The following is a 12,511-nucleotide window of genomic DNA, read 5'->3' as shown; positions in this document are numbered from 1 at the left end:
GTGTTATTTCTCTTCTGTCAGGCAAAAATTAAAAACTAATCAGAGAAAAGTCACAGCGAGCCACTTGCTTAAGGTTATACTCCCCAGTAAAATGTTGAGATTCAAACCCAAGTCTATAACTATCCAAAGCTCATCCAGGTAACCATTCAAGTCAACAATGGTCTCGGGCCACACAGCCCAGCTCTAAACAGAAACACCACAGCACTAATTCTCTGTGGAGCAGAGTGCAGTGTGTCTCCCATGCTCCACAACACAGCACGGCAGCTCAACATATCTCCTCTTCTACAAAAGCCTCCAAAGATTTCTTTTTTCACCGGCTCCCAATTACTGCCACATAACACATGCCTTGAAATGTGATTGCCTCTGGTTTGTAACTCATGCCTAAGGGACCTGCTCCCATTTTCTTTCCTAGTGGAACAAAGGCATTGAAGCCACAGGTTGCTAAAGCAAAGCACTTATTGATTAGATTTCCATCAATATTCAGCTGCTGCTGAGAAGATTAGACTTGGACTCTTAGGTCTGGGTAGCCCAACTCCTCCCTCTCCTTGCTCCTCCTCCTGCAATGCATAACTAGGCCTAGGCAGAACTGCGAATAAACAGGCAGGAGTTAGTCAGGTGCATGTGCCACACTCACACAAGACCTGGAATTGACAGGAAGACTCCCAACTAGTACAATGACAGAAGATAAGGTAAAGCAGCATTCTATTCATTTCAATTCTGGTTTTCAGGAGATAGGGGAATATATTCAAGTCATATAGAGGATTTGGGGGAGGTAGGGTATAGCTACTACAGATCAAAATTAATTCTCTTTACTTTGCCAATTGAAAAACTGTTTCTTATTCAGTAATTGGGGTTTTAAGGATTTTTGCTCAGTTAACTGACTAGTCTGCATAAGTTTTTTCAAGTAATTGTGCATAACCATATTACTAAAGAAATATGTCCCCTCCTAACCAAAAAAAAAAAGGCAGATTAACCTAAATCTAATAATGAAAACTCATCAGGAATCTTAAAAAATGTCAGTGCAGGAGAGACAAAAGAGGTAGAAGGGTTGTTCTAGATTAAAAGGGACTAAGAAAAACTGACAACGAAATGCAACAAATGATTTAGATTGTGGAAGGAAGAAAAAAACAGCAATAAGGGAACTTTGGAGACAGTTGGGAAATTTTAAATATGGGCTGCATCTTAAATAATATTACTGTATCAACGACACACTCTTGGTTATAATAATGGTATCTAATTATGTAGGAGGATGTCTTTGCTCTTTGTACATGCTAAAGTATTTAGGGGTGAAATGACACAAATGTCTACAGCTTATTTGTAAATGGTTCAGCCAAAACAACACACACACAAACACACACAGAGTGACAGTTAAACAAACGTGGTGAATGTTAACCATTGGTGAATAAAGGCAAAGGTTATGGAATGATCACTGCACTACTGTTTCAACTTCTCTCTAGATATGATACTTAAAAAAAAAACTTAAAAATATAAAGGATACAGTGTCCTTGCTCCCTTATACATGGTTCCTAAATAAACTCACCCACCCCTGTACACCAATAATATAAGTTAATCAATCTGTGCCCTGTAGAGTCTCACCTTTAAGTTCTGATCTGGTGCAAGTTACTCTGTTGAACATTCCTTTATGTCATTAGATGGCATGGTTAGCAGCACTGGCTTTGGAGTCAGCCAGACTTGGATCTGGGTTCTAGCAATGCCAGTAATCTGCTGTGAGGCCTGGGTTACATTATTTAACTGAGCTTTGGGTTTTCTCTATTATGAGAAAACAAGAACATATTGGGATACAATATACCCTTTTTATAGGCAAAGAAACTTGGGCTCAGTGACATAATATGGGATATTCAGGGATTATACTAGTAGAGTTTGGGAGTAATTAAATAAGATGATATTAGAGAGGCTTAGACAACAAACATTTTAACGTTAATAGTTATATAATTATTGTGTTAAATATATATTAGTTAAATAGTATTTATATTATAAATTGATTATAAAATATAAATTATAAATATATAAATACTTTAAATACGTATTATATAAACACTATATGTTTTATGTTTATATATAAAGTTTAAATAAATGCTATAAAAACTATTTATATAGTGTTTATATAATGTGCATTTAAAGAATAATTAGCACATCATGATTTCATGAGTATTATAGCCCAGGATAAAGCTAAAGTAGTTACAACTTTAAGGTCAATATAAAGACAAATATTAAGTTAACAGCTACAGAGGTGGCATGTAGATTTGGCAAAATTCATGAAGGTAGTAATCAAATAACTAAAGTTTGAAAGATACTGCAAAAAGGAAGGTAATGTGCTTAACACAGTGTCTGGCACATAGCAGATGTTCAAGCTTCATTCAAAACTATCAATTTTTTCAGGGGCTTTTGAAACTATGTTGTAGATCTTTTCTTGATAACTAAGGAACTGCCTAACAATGGAACCCAGAAAGAGTGAGAACTGAGGTAAAGTGCAATGTTTTTCAGCTTTGCGAATCTATCCAGACTTTGAAAGAAGTAGGATAAGCAAGGAACTGGGGTTAAGAGACCTGAGTTGTCACTCTGAATATGCCCAAAATGTTCATAGAAATCAGACAAATAACATAAACAACTTGGCCTGTGAAACCTCAGTTTCTACAACTGAAGAATGGAGGAATCAGACAAGAATCCATTGCTCTCTAAGGTCTCTTTCAACTTAAAAATTCTGTGACTCGATAAGCCCCTGGCATTTTCCAAAGGTGCATGCAAAATCACCTTTGGTTTAGCTTTTGGAGACATGTAGTTTAAAGAAAAGGGTATAAGCTTCTCCTTCCTATCTAGTCAATCAGTAGTTGCTGGGACAACCTGCTCTGTAGGTTAGCAGTGGGGTTTAAGATCATCAGCTCTGGGTTCCCACCCTAGAGTGTCTGTCACTAGCTGTGTGGTGTTAGGTATGCTCCTTAATCCTCTCTCATCCCTGGTTTCCTCATCTCTAAAACAGGAATGATTTCATGTACTTTGTGGTATTGCAAAGAGTACTCGTAAAGTATGAAAAGTTGACACATGGTTGTTCGACAAAAGAAATGAATGTGATGATAAAGACATGATTAAAGATGCATTTGTCCTGTAGCCCTTTTACTGTTTATAGGAAGACCACATTATTTATCTTAGTCTTTACAGTAATCACATTAACTATTTTTATACCCATTTCTAGGCAAAGAAACTTAGACTCAGTGATGTTAGGAGCCCAGCTGGGACTCTTTTGGAGCTTTTCTGACTCCCACATCTATTTGTTTTTTCTAATAGACCCTATATGACTTATGAGCCACAATATAAACACTACATTCTGTTTTATGTTGAAGTTCAGCCATTTGCTTATTCTGCCCTTCCACATTTATCCAGCAGCATATTTTAAAATGGATATGGAATCTAGTTTCTCTAACTTAAAGTTATGAGGCTCCTAATGAAGGCAGCATTTTTTAAAGTGCAAGCTGAACACTTTGTAGCCTATGAAGAAGTTAAGAGAAAAGGCTTGAAGATCTTCTGTACTTCCTGGGTATGCGGCCTTTGGACAAGTCATTTACTCTTTCCATGTGAGCTCCCCCATACACGAAACGATAATAATAATTCCTACCTACAGGGTTGCTGAGAAAACAGGCAAACCATTTAGAACCTCAGAACTTGGATAGGTTAAGATCCTCTCTAATTTCTTGCTATTTTCAGTGGCACTTATGTACTTTTTCTTATGTCAACTTCTTGGACATTATAGTGGATGGATGAAGGTTGACAGGGCTTATTAAGACTTGGTCGTTTTTGGAAATTTCCCCTCTTAGAAACAAAACCTCCTCTGACCAAGTCTAGAGCCAAGCCACATACAAGGCTGACTATAAACATTACTTCTTTTCATTTCACAACATTGGAGAAAGAAGAGGGGCAGGGAGCCATTTTAACATGGAGTTCAGAGAGGGGAATTAAACCTGAAAATAAAAGATAAAAAGAAAGCAAAAGGAAATGCCATCAAACAGTTTCAGAGATTTTGATATTTGGGATAATCACTTTTGTTGGAAATTCTCAGAAATTCAAGTGACCTGCTTAAAATGGATGAGATTGCTCCTTATCTGACCAACCTGGTGAAATTTTCTTGGGGAGTTAAAGTAAGGAACTGCAGGCCCTGGGGTGGCAGGACCACAGCCAACCCTCAAAAAGAAACCAGGAAGGCCAGAGGACAAGGACTTTAATAACATGCTAAGATTTCTAAACGTTTAAAAACTCTCCTATCTCTTTCATAGTTGCTATTTTTGTTATTCTAATAAAATGAGAAATTGATCTTAGAGGCAGCTCCAGAATTTCTATAGCAAGGACTTAGAACAATTTGATTGGAAAGGAATAGGATGGGAGATCCAGCATCTTTAAAAATTAGCTTTCATTTTTGTCAAAGTAATGTGGGACTTTGTGACTTAGGCTGCGTATGTAAAGTGACAGGGGAGAACTAATGGAGACGATAGGGGAGTAAATCTGCTGCAGCTATTGCTATCACCCCAACTTCAATTTGTGTCGCCTCTGCTCACCATTAGCATAGCTGCTGATTGGACTCTTAAAATAAGGAGAAGTAAATTACATGTTTGTGTGGTAGGGGGACAGGGAGAGAACCCCCAGAGAGCAGAAACCCAGGGATGAAGTAGCAAGTGGCAGTCACTAAGAAACTAAGTGCCACAGAAGAAAAGAAAATGCAGGGATGACATTGGGGAAGTATACTGTGGTCTTGGGCTTGGTGGTGGGAAGACCTGAGGTTCCTCTTCAGCTCAGCTACAGATAAGCAACTGAGTAGGCTTTGCCTTTTTGGACTTTTGTCCAGAGACCTCACCAAAAGTTTCTACTGGTAGGTAGGGGGAAAGGGATTTGTGTGGTAGGTGGTGGGAAAATGTGGTTCAGATTTCTGGGTGTTTGAAGCCAAACAGCAAAACACCCACAAGTGGTAAATTCTGTGGATATGTATGCTCTTAGCTTTTTTAATTTATAAAGATTATGGTCCTAGATTTTTCAGATGTGCTTGACTTTTGAATGTCTGTATCTGACTAATGAGGGATGCGAAATAAACAAGAAGTTAAAAGCATAAGATCTGGAATCAAGTCATTGTTCTTTTATTTACTAGCTGAGAGATGTTAAACTAATCTAGTTATCTATAAAATGGGGACATTAATGGTGCTGCCATGAAGAATGTGGTAGGCAGGATAATCGTCCTCCAAAGATGTCCACAGCTTCATCGCCAGAACCTGGGAATATCTTGCTTTATGTGGCAAAATACTTTACAGATGAAATTAAGGTAATATTGTCAGTGCCAGAGAGATGTAACATGAGAAGGACTTGACGTTCTCATTACTGGCTATAAAGATGAAAGAAGAATACCAGTAGCCAAGGACATTTGGTGGCATCTAGAGCTGGGAATGGCCCTTAGTTTATAACCAGGGCAAAACAACAGACTTTAGACCTATAACCGTAAGGAACTGAATTCCACCATCAACCCAAATTTTCTCCAACAGCCTCCAGAAAGGAACACAGCCTACCAACAACCTGATTTTTTTTTTTTTTTTTGAGACGGAGTCTCGCTCTGCCGCCCAGGCTGGAGTGCAGTGGCCGGATCTCAGCTCACTGCAAGCTCCGCCTCCCGGGTTCATGCCATTCTCCTGCCTCAGCCTCCCGAGTAGCTGGGACTACAGGTGCCCGCCACCTCGCCCGGCTAGTTTTTTGTATTTTTTAGTAGAGACGGGGTTTCACCGTGTCAGCCAGGGTGGTCTCGATCTCCTGACCTCGTGATCCGCCCGTCTCGGCCTCCCAAAGTGCTGGGATTACAGGCTTGAGCCACCGCGCCCGGCCAACAACCTGATTTTAGTCCAGTGATACTTGTACCAGACTTCCATCTACAGATGTTTTTTGTTGTTGTAGAGATGGGCATCTCGCTATGCTGCCCAGGCTGGTCTTGAACTCCTGGCCTCAAGCAATCCTCCAGCCTCAACCTCCCAAATGCTGGGATTATCGGCATGAGCTGCCCTGCCTGGCTAAACCTTAAGATAAATAAATTTGTGTTGTTTAAGCTGCTGCACTGGTGGTAATTTGTTATGGCAGCAATAGAAAACTAATAAAAGAAGTAAATGAGATAATCCACATAGTGAATAGGCATGCAGTAAGCATAAGTAGTATTAGGCTTTGAATCTGTTTGCATTGCATCTCACATCAGATAGTCCTGATTTTAGTGATGGAGAGTATGAAGGAGGTGGGTTAAAGCCCTCCCATGGTACTCCTTATCCCGTCACGTCTGACAATGGTTACTACCTGTAAAAAGGATGAAAATCCCTATCCTTGGAAACAGCCTGAGGGGAAAAAGGATTTAAGGAGAAACCACCAACTAAGTAAATAAAACTCCATCTTAGCTTTGGCTATCTAAGCCACTCACTGAGTTTTAGATGTCGAGTTACATTTTAGAGGATAATTCTAATAATTTTTCATAATCACATAGACCATATATCATATACTGTGTGTATGCATTTTATGTGTAATATATATAATTCATATGTAATAAACATAAAATGTTAAGCTATATCTTATATATAAGATATAAATGATATATAAATAAGATATGTGATAAATATCAGATGTAAATGATATATAAATATGTAAAATAAATATACATATATATTTTGAGACAGGATCTTGCTTTGTCACCCAGGCTGGAATGCAGTGGTGCAACCATAGCTCACTGCGGCGTCGACCTCCTGGGCTCAAGCAATCCTCCCACCTCAGCCTCCCGAGTAGCTGGGACTATAGGCATACACCACCATGCCTTGCTAATCTTTGTATTTTTTTGTAGAGATGAGGTCTTGCTATGCTACCCAGGCTGGTCTCGAACTCTTGGGCTCAAGCCATCTGCCCACCTCAGTCCCTCAAAGTGCTGGGATTACAGGTGTGAGCCACTACGCCTGGCCAATTTATATCGAATAAACATATTATACAATATTATATATCACATATATATTATTCTTTTGGGCAATATATATGTATCATATAACCATATCTTTGGGGCCAACTTTGAAGTCCTTTCTTTCAGAGAAGGAAGTGTTAGGAGGGAAAGTCTGTATAGATATCCGCAATATTAGTGAAAGGGGTGGAAGCCTTGTAAACCTACAGATTCCTCATCCCTGCCCCAGAGATTCTAATCCAGTAGAAGGTCTGGGGCTGTCTCCAAGAAGCTCCATGTGTAACAGGCTCTCCAAGTAGGGTCTGGTTTTAGAACTACTGGACTAAATAATTTCATGGACTCCCAGGGTGGTTCTGTGATAATACTTTGTAAAGCTTCTGATCTCCAGCTTTTCAGGGTAATGAGGGGTCCTGGCTAATTTGCTATTCTTTATACTGGGGCTTTATACCAGGATAGGGGGATTTAGTATCACCCTAAAATTTAGAGAAAAACTGAAGCTCCTATAAGGGAAGTGGCTTGGGTCATATACCCACTAAGAGAGTGAGAACTGGAATCCATGTTGATGTGACTCATTCATTTACACAACAAAGTTCCTGCTATATCCCAAGCTTTTAAAAAAATTTAAATTATGTAAATGTACATGAAATATTTTCCTTACAAAATGTCTAATCATATGAATACAAGAAAAAATTTCCTTCACTCTCCTTCTCCAACCTCACATTCCTCCTCAAGGACCATCAACTCATTTATTCTTCAAGAAAACATTCTATGAATTATATACACCATACACAAATCAAATAACTGTTTTATTTTTTAAATCAAACAATTAAACTCATGTTTAAGCCTTTAAAAAAAAGTTAGATTACATAACTTCCTTTGCCACTTATAAGTCAGTACACATGATCATATTATTCCTTTGAACTGCTGCATAGCATATGGTATGTATCTGATGTATGTGTTATGATGTATCTGAATCTATTTGACTATTCCCCATTGAACAATATTTAGGTTCTTTCTACAATTTTGCTATCACATGAGTTCATGGGGATGAATGTTCTGCCCCTTTTCTACACAGTTTCATTGTAGCTACATGGAGTTGGGGAGAAAATAATGGCCCTTATCCTACAACTCTAGGCTGAACTAGATACAAATCCTGAAAAGTAGCCTTCCCTGGATGTTGATGCAGAACATGATAAAGGCTAATGCCTCTTATATGAGTATTGAGGTGTTTTTGTCACCATGTCAACGTCCAAAAGAGCTCCCCATCTCTTTATTACTGCTGTCTTATTTTACTGCTCCCAATGATATAATGGCTCTACCTCGGTGGCTCCTTTCCGTCAGCAGCTATTCTAGTTCTCAGTCCTGATTCTGAATATATATATATATGTATCTCAACATATATATATCAACAAATATATATACATAAAACAACAAAGTTTGGATTTTCTGCATGATGACTATTTGGGTGGATTTTTTTAATCAAGTAACTTCAATGATTTTTCTCATATATTTTATACATCCCTATTCTGGTATCCAGTGAATACACAGGAGAGGTATGTTATTCTCATACACATATATGGAAAAGAATGTTTGTTTTCTCCCCTGGAAGAAGCTGTCCCAAACTTCTCTGAGTTTTAGCAGCATAGGGGAAATGATGAATGGCTCTCACATTCTTGTATGAACAGCACCTGCCAGCCTGGAGCACAGGGCATACTGCAAATCCATACTGAGGGGAAAGAACCAGCCTATGGAGCCTGTAAGAAGTTCAAGCTGCAGCCTTGCAGAAAGATGGGAAACTAAAATTGCTTGGTGTTTCCCTGCCCTGTGTCTCTCCCCCTGCAGGTCACTGGGACCCTGGTTTTCACTGTCATCACCGCTGTGCTGGGTTCCTTCCAGTTTGGATATGACATTGGTGTGATCAATGCACCTCAACAGGCAAGTGAAATATGTACAAGTTCTCTTTTTGGCAAGTTCTGTCAGTGATAGATATCATATGTTCCTCATACACAGAGATAAAAGGTGTCCACGTGGGAGACACAAGGTCATCCTGGCCTGTCAGGTACGATGTGCACTGTTCCAAAGCTGATAACTTGGCCTTGACTCCTCAATTAACAATCACGGGGGGGGGAAAAAAGGAGGCAATAAATAATTCTTAATCTCTGACTATGCTGTTTGCTGAGCTCACAGAAAACTCCAGGCAGAATATCATGTGCTGAAGGAAACTTCAAAAAAAAAAAAAAGAGAGAGCTCATTGCAACATTCATTCAGAGCTCTCAGGCATACATGAATGAAAAGTGCCAGGGAATAAGGATGTTTCACTCAGGGCACATTTTTTGAGCACCTGCTTATTTGCATCAGGTACTTTAACATATGATCTCCCCAACTGGATCCTCCCAACAACCTTATTATGCCATTTCCAGTCTATATTAAAACCTTAAGAAGCCCTAAACTAAAAGAGATTATGGTCCTTCCCCCACCATTCCTGTCTTCAATAAGTGATCCAAAGTAAAGTAATATAAAACTTTAGAATAATATTCAAGAAGTTCAACAAAGTTTGGATTTTCTCCATGATCACTCTTTGGGTGAATTTTTAATCAAGTTATTTCAACCATTTTTCTCATATATTTTGTGCATCCTTATTCTGGTATTTAATGAATACACGGGAGAGGTATGTTATTCTCAGTTCCCACAGCCCATAAGTTGGGGAACCAGGACTTCATTCCCCTCTGCTCTAACTAGACTGTGAGGTCATTGAGGGCAGGACTGATGAATTGTTCCTCTTCCTATCACTGGTGCCTAGCACAGTAGTTGGCATAAAGAAGGTACTCAATAAAGAGGAGTGAATTAATGAAAGAGAGAAGAGGAACTTGGGGAAGAGGTGGCATAAAGTGAAGGTACAAACATTGTTTGGATGCCTTCTATAAGTCCATTATATTTCCTCTGCTTCTTTTAGAACATCGGGCCCCAAGGAAAATGAAAGATACTGCAGGGTGTGGATATGTGAAATACACGCTGACCATATTCCATCACCTGAAAAGGGCTGCTTCCTACTGAAAGATGTGCTCCGATTAGGTGCCACAATCATCAGGAGTGTGGCAGGCTAAGAGATCCAGGGCATAGTGCTGGGGATCAAGAGACGAGGGTCATATCTCTTTTGTGTGGGTGATGACAACACATGCCAATTTAGCAGGTTTCCGGGAATTTAACATCATTTAACAATTTAACACTCAACATCACCATGACTTGATTAATAGAGCCCCTTCTCTTTTTGTGGAAGGCTTTATCACATCATTAATTAAACCATCCCTGGCCGGGCTCAATGGCTTACACCTGAAATCTCAGCACTTTGGGAGGCTGAGGCGGGCGGATCACCGGAGGTCAGGAGTTCAAGACCAGCCTGACCAACATGGAGAAACCTTGGCTCTACTAAAAATACAAAATTAGCCCAGCATGGTGGCACACGCCTGTAATCCCAGCTACTCGGGAGGCTGAGGCAGGAGAATCACTTGAACCTGGGAGGCAGAGGTTGCAATGAGCCGAGATTGCACCATTGCACTCCAGCCTGGGGAACAAGAGCGAAACTCCATCTCAAAATAATAATAATAAATAAAAATTTAAAAAATTTTTAAAAATTAAACCATTCCCTCCAGTCTTAAAGGGAAGCTTAGGCTAAGGTTTCACATCCTTCAATCGAAGTCCCAGAGCCAGAGCTGAAAACAGCGATCCCCATGCTGGCATCCAAGTTAGTGCTCTCTCTATATACAGGCCCTTCCTTTTGTGTTTAAATTGCTGCTGAAACACCATTAAATAAGAGATTTTTAAGCCCTTTTTTATCAGCTGAATGACATTTAGGATTATTTGAAAGGATTTTAAAATCACACTTTCGTATGGTTATGAAAATTACACATGCCTACTGAAGACAGTATTAGAAAAAAAATACTCATAATTATTCTACCAGAATGAGCAAACTGCTGAGAACATTTTGGATATTTCCTTCCAGCTTTTTTTTTCTATGCATATTATTCATATAAGGCAGCCTTCTAGTGAGGCAAATGTTTTTGTTTTAGTTTTTTGAAACAAAGTCTTGCTCTATTGTCCAGGCTGGAGATTTTCACTTCAACCTTTGCCTCCTGAGTTCAAGTGATTCTCCTGCCTCAGCCTCCTGAGCAGCTGAGATTACAGGCTCCAGCCACAATGCTTAGCTAATTTATTGTATTTTTAGTAGAGACAGGGTTTCACTACATTGGCCAGGCTGGTCTTGAACTCCTGACCCCAAGTGATCCGCACACCTCAGCCCCCCAAAGTGCTAGATTACAGGCGTGAGCTACGGTACCCGGCCTGAGGCAAATGTCTTGATCAGAATTCTTTTATAAGAGGATGCTCAATTATTCACCTCACTCAGCTGGCATTACCAAATAGGCCTTTGCCCATAACTAGTCACCCAGAGCAGCTGCATTCCAGGTCCTTTACAGAGAGTACCCTCCCAGCTCACTGATGCTAAATAGTGACCAAATCATCATTGAGAGGAAGATGAGGCCATCTTCCTCCCATGTCCTATAATTCATCTGAATTATATGAAGCACATTACAAAATATGGCTCCATGAAATTTAGTTTTCAATGTTGTTCATTCTGTTACAAACTTAACTCTATGAGGACCCACAGGAGAAACTTCCTTCAGGTCTCAATGCCTTCTCAAGGGCCACTAAGTTATTGTTATCTTAGGAATTCATCAATAATACACCTGGTTGTTTTCCTCTCTTTGCCCTGGTGGCTAGGAAGTTTACTGGTAAATTTGTAGCTCACTTCCAACAAAGATATACCACCTAGTGTTTGAATTCTGTATGCTAACTTTATTTTTGACCCTCATCTTAACTTTTCCAGTCTTTTTTCTTATATCCACTTTTATGATTCTGTTAAGATATGTATATGTCAATTTAAATCCTGCTGTGCAGAAGTAATACTAGCATGAAAATGTATCTTTTTAGCTTGCAGAATATATATATTTTTTGAGACCCAGGTCTTACTTTGTCACCCAGGCTGGAGTGCAGTGGCTCCATCTTGACTCACTGCAGCCTCAACCTCCCAGGCTCAAGCAATCTTCCCGCTTCAGCCCCCCAAGTAGCTGGGACTACAGGCGTGTGCCACCATGCCTGGGTAATTTTTAGTATCTTTCGTAGAGACGGGGTTTCACCATGTTGCCCAGCCTGGTCTCAAACTCCTGAGCTCAAGCAATCCACCCACCTCGGTCTCCCAAAGTGCTGAGATTATAGGTGTGAGCCACCATGCCCAGCCTAGCCTGCAGAATAGTTTCCATTTCAATAGTTGCCAATATAAAAAACTTGAAAAATTTTACATAAAAACTCAGATTTCTGACTTTCTGTTAAAAAATTAAAGGTCATCCAGCACCAGTTTCACATTTGCAGCTTCCTTCTGCTCTCCAGTTCTACAATCCTGACCATTCCGTATTAGTCCCAAATAGTGGAAAATGTATTTTAGTCTCCCAGTCATCAAAGTATTACATGTTCCCTTCATTTATTTGT

The 12,511-nt window shown here is 39.6% G+C and overlaps 1 protein-coding gene across 6 annotated transcripts in view; it reads left to right on the top strand.

The window, feature by feature from the left end:
- Window positions 1-559: 559 nt before the first annotated feature.
- SLC2A2 (solute carrier family 2 member 2) overlaps window positions 560-12,511 on the top strand; it is a 32,828-nt gene continuing 20,876 nt past the window's right edge. For 3 of the 6 annotated variants that reach the window (XM_077991680.1, XM_077991678.1, XM_015131625.3), the window contains exons 1-3: window positions 591-689; window positions 2,401-2,484; window positions 8,813-8,905. Coding sequence is in view for 1 of the 6 variants with exons in the window: in XM_001088382.5 (XP_001088382.2) it covers window positions 675-689; window positions 8,813-8,905 (108 nt within the window). In the remaining 5 variants the exon portion in view is untranslated. Of the gene's footprint in view, window positions 690-2,400; window positions 2,485-8,812; window positions 8,906-12,511 lie in introns of all 6 variants that reach the window. The other 3 variants (XM_001088382.5, XM_028843853.2, XM_077991677.1) reach the window with 3 other exon arrangements.

The sequence above is a fragment of the Macaca mulatta genome, chromosome 2, assembly GCF_049350105.2.
Source record: "Macaca mulatta isolate MMU2019108-1 chromosome 2, T2T-MMU8v2.0, whole genome shotgun sequence".
NCBI lineage: Eukaryota > Metazoa > Chordata > Mammalia > Primates > Cercopithecidae > Macaca > Macaca mulatta.
This window is presented reverse-complemented; position numbering and strand designations above follow the sequence as displayed.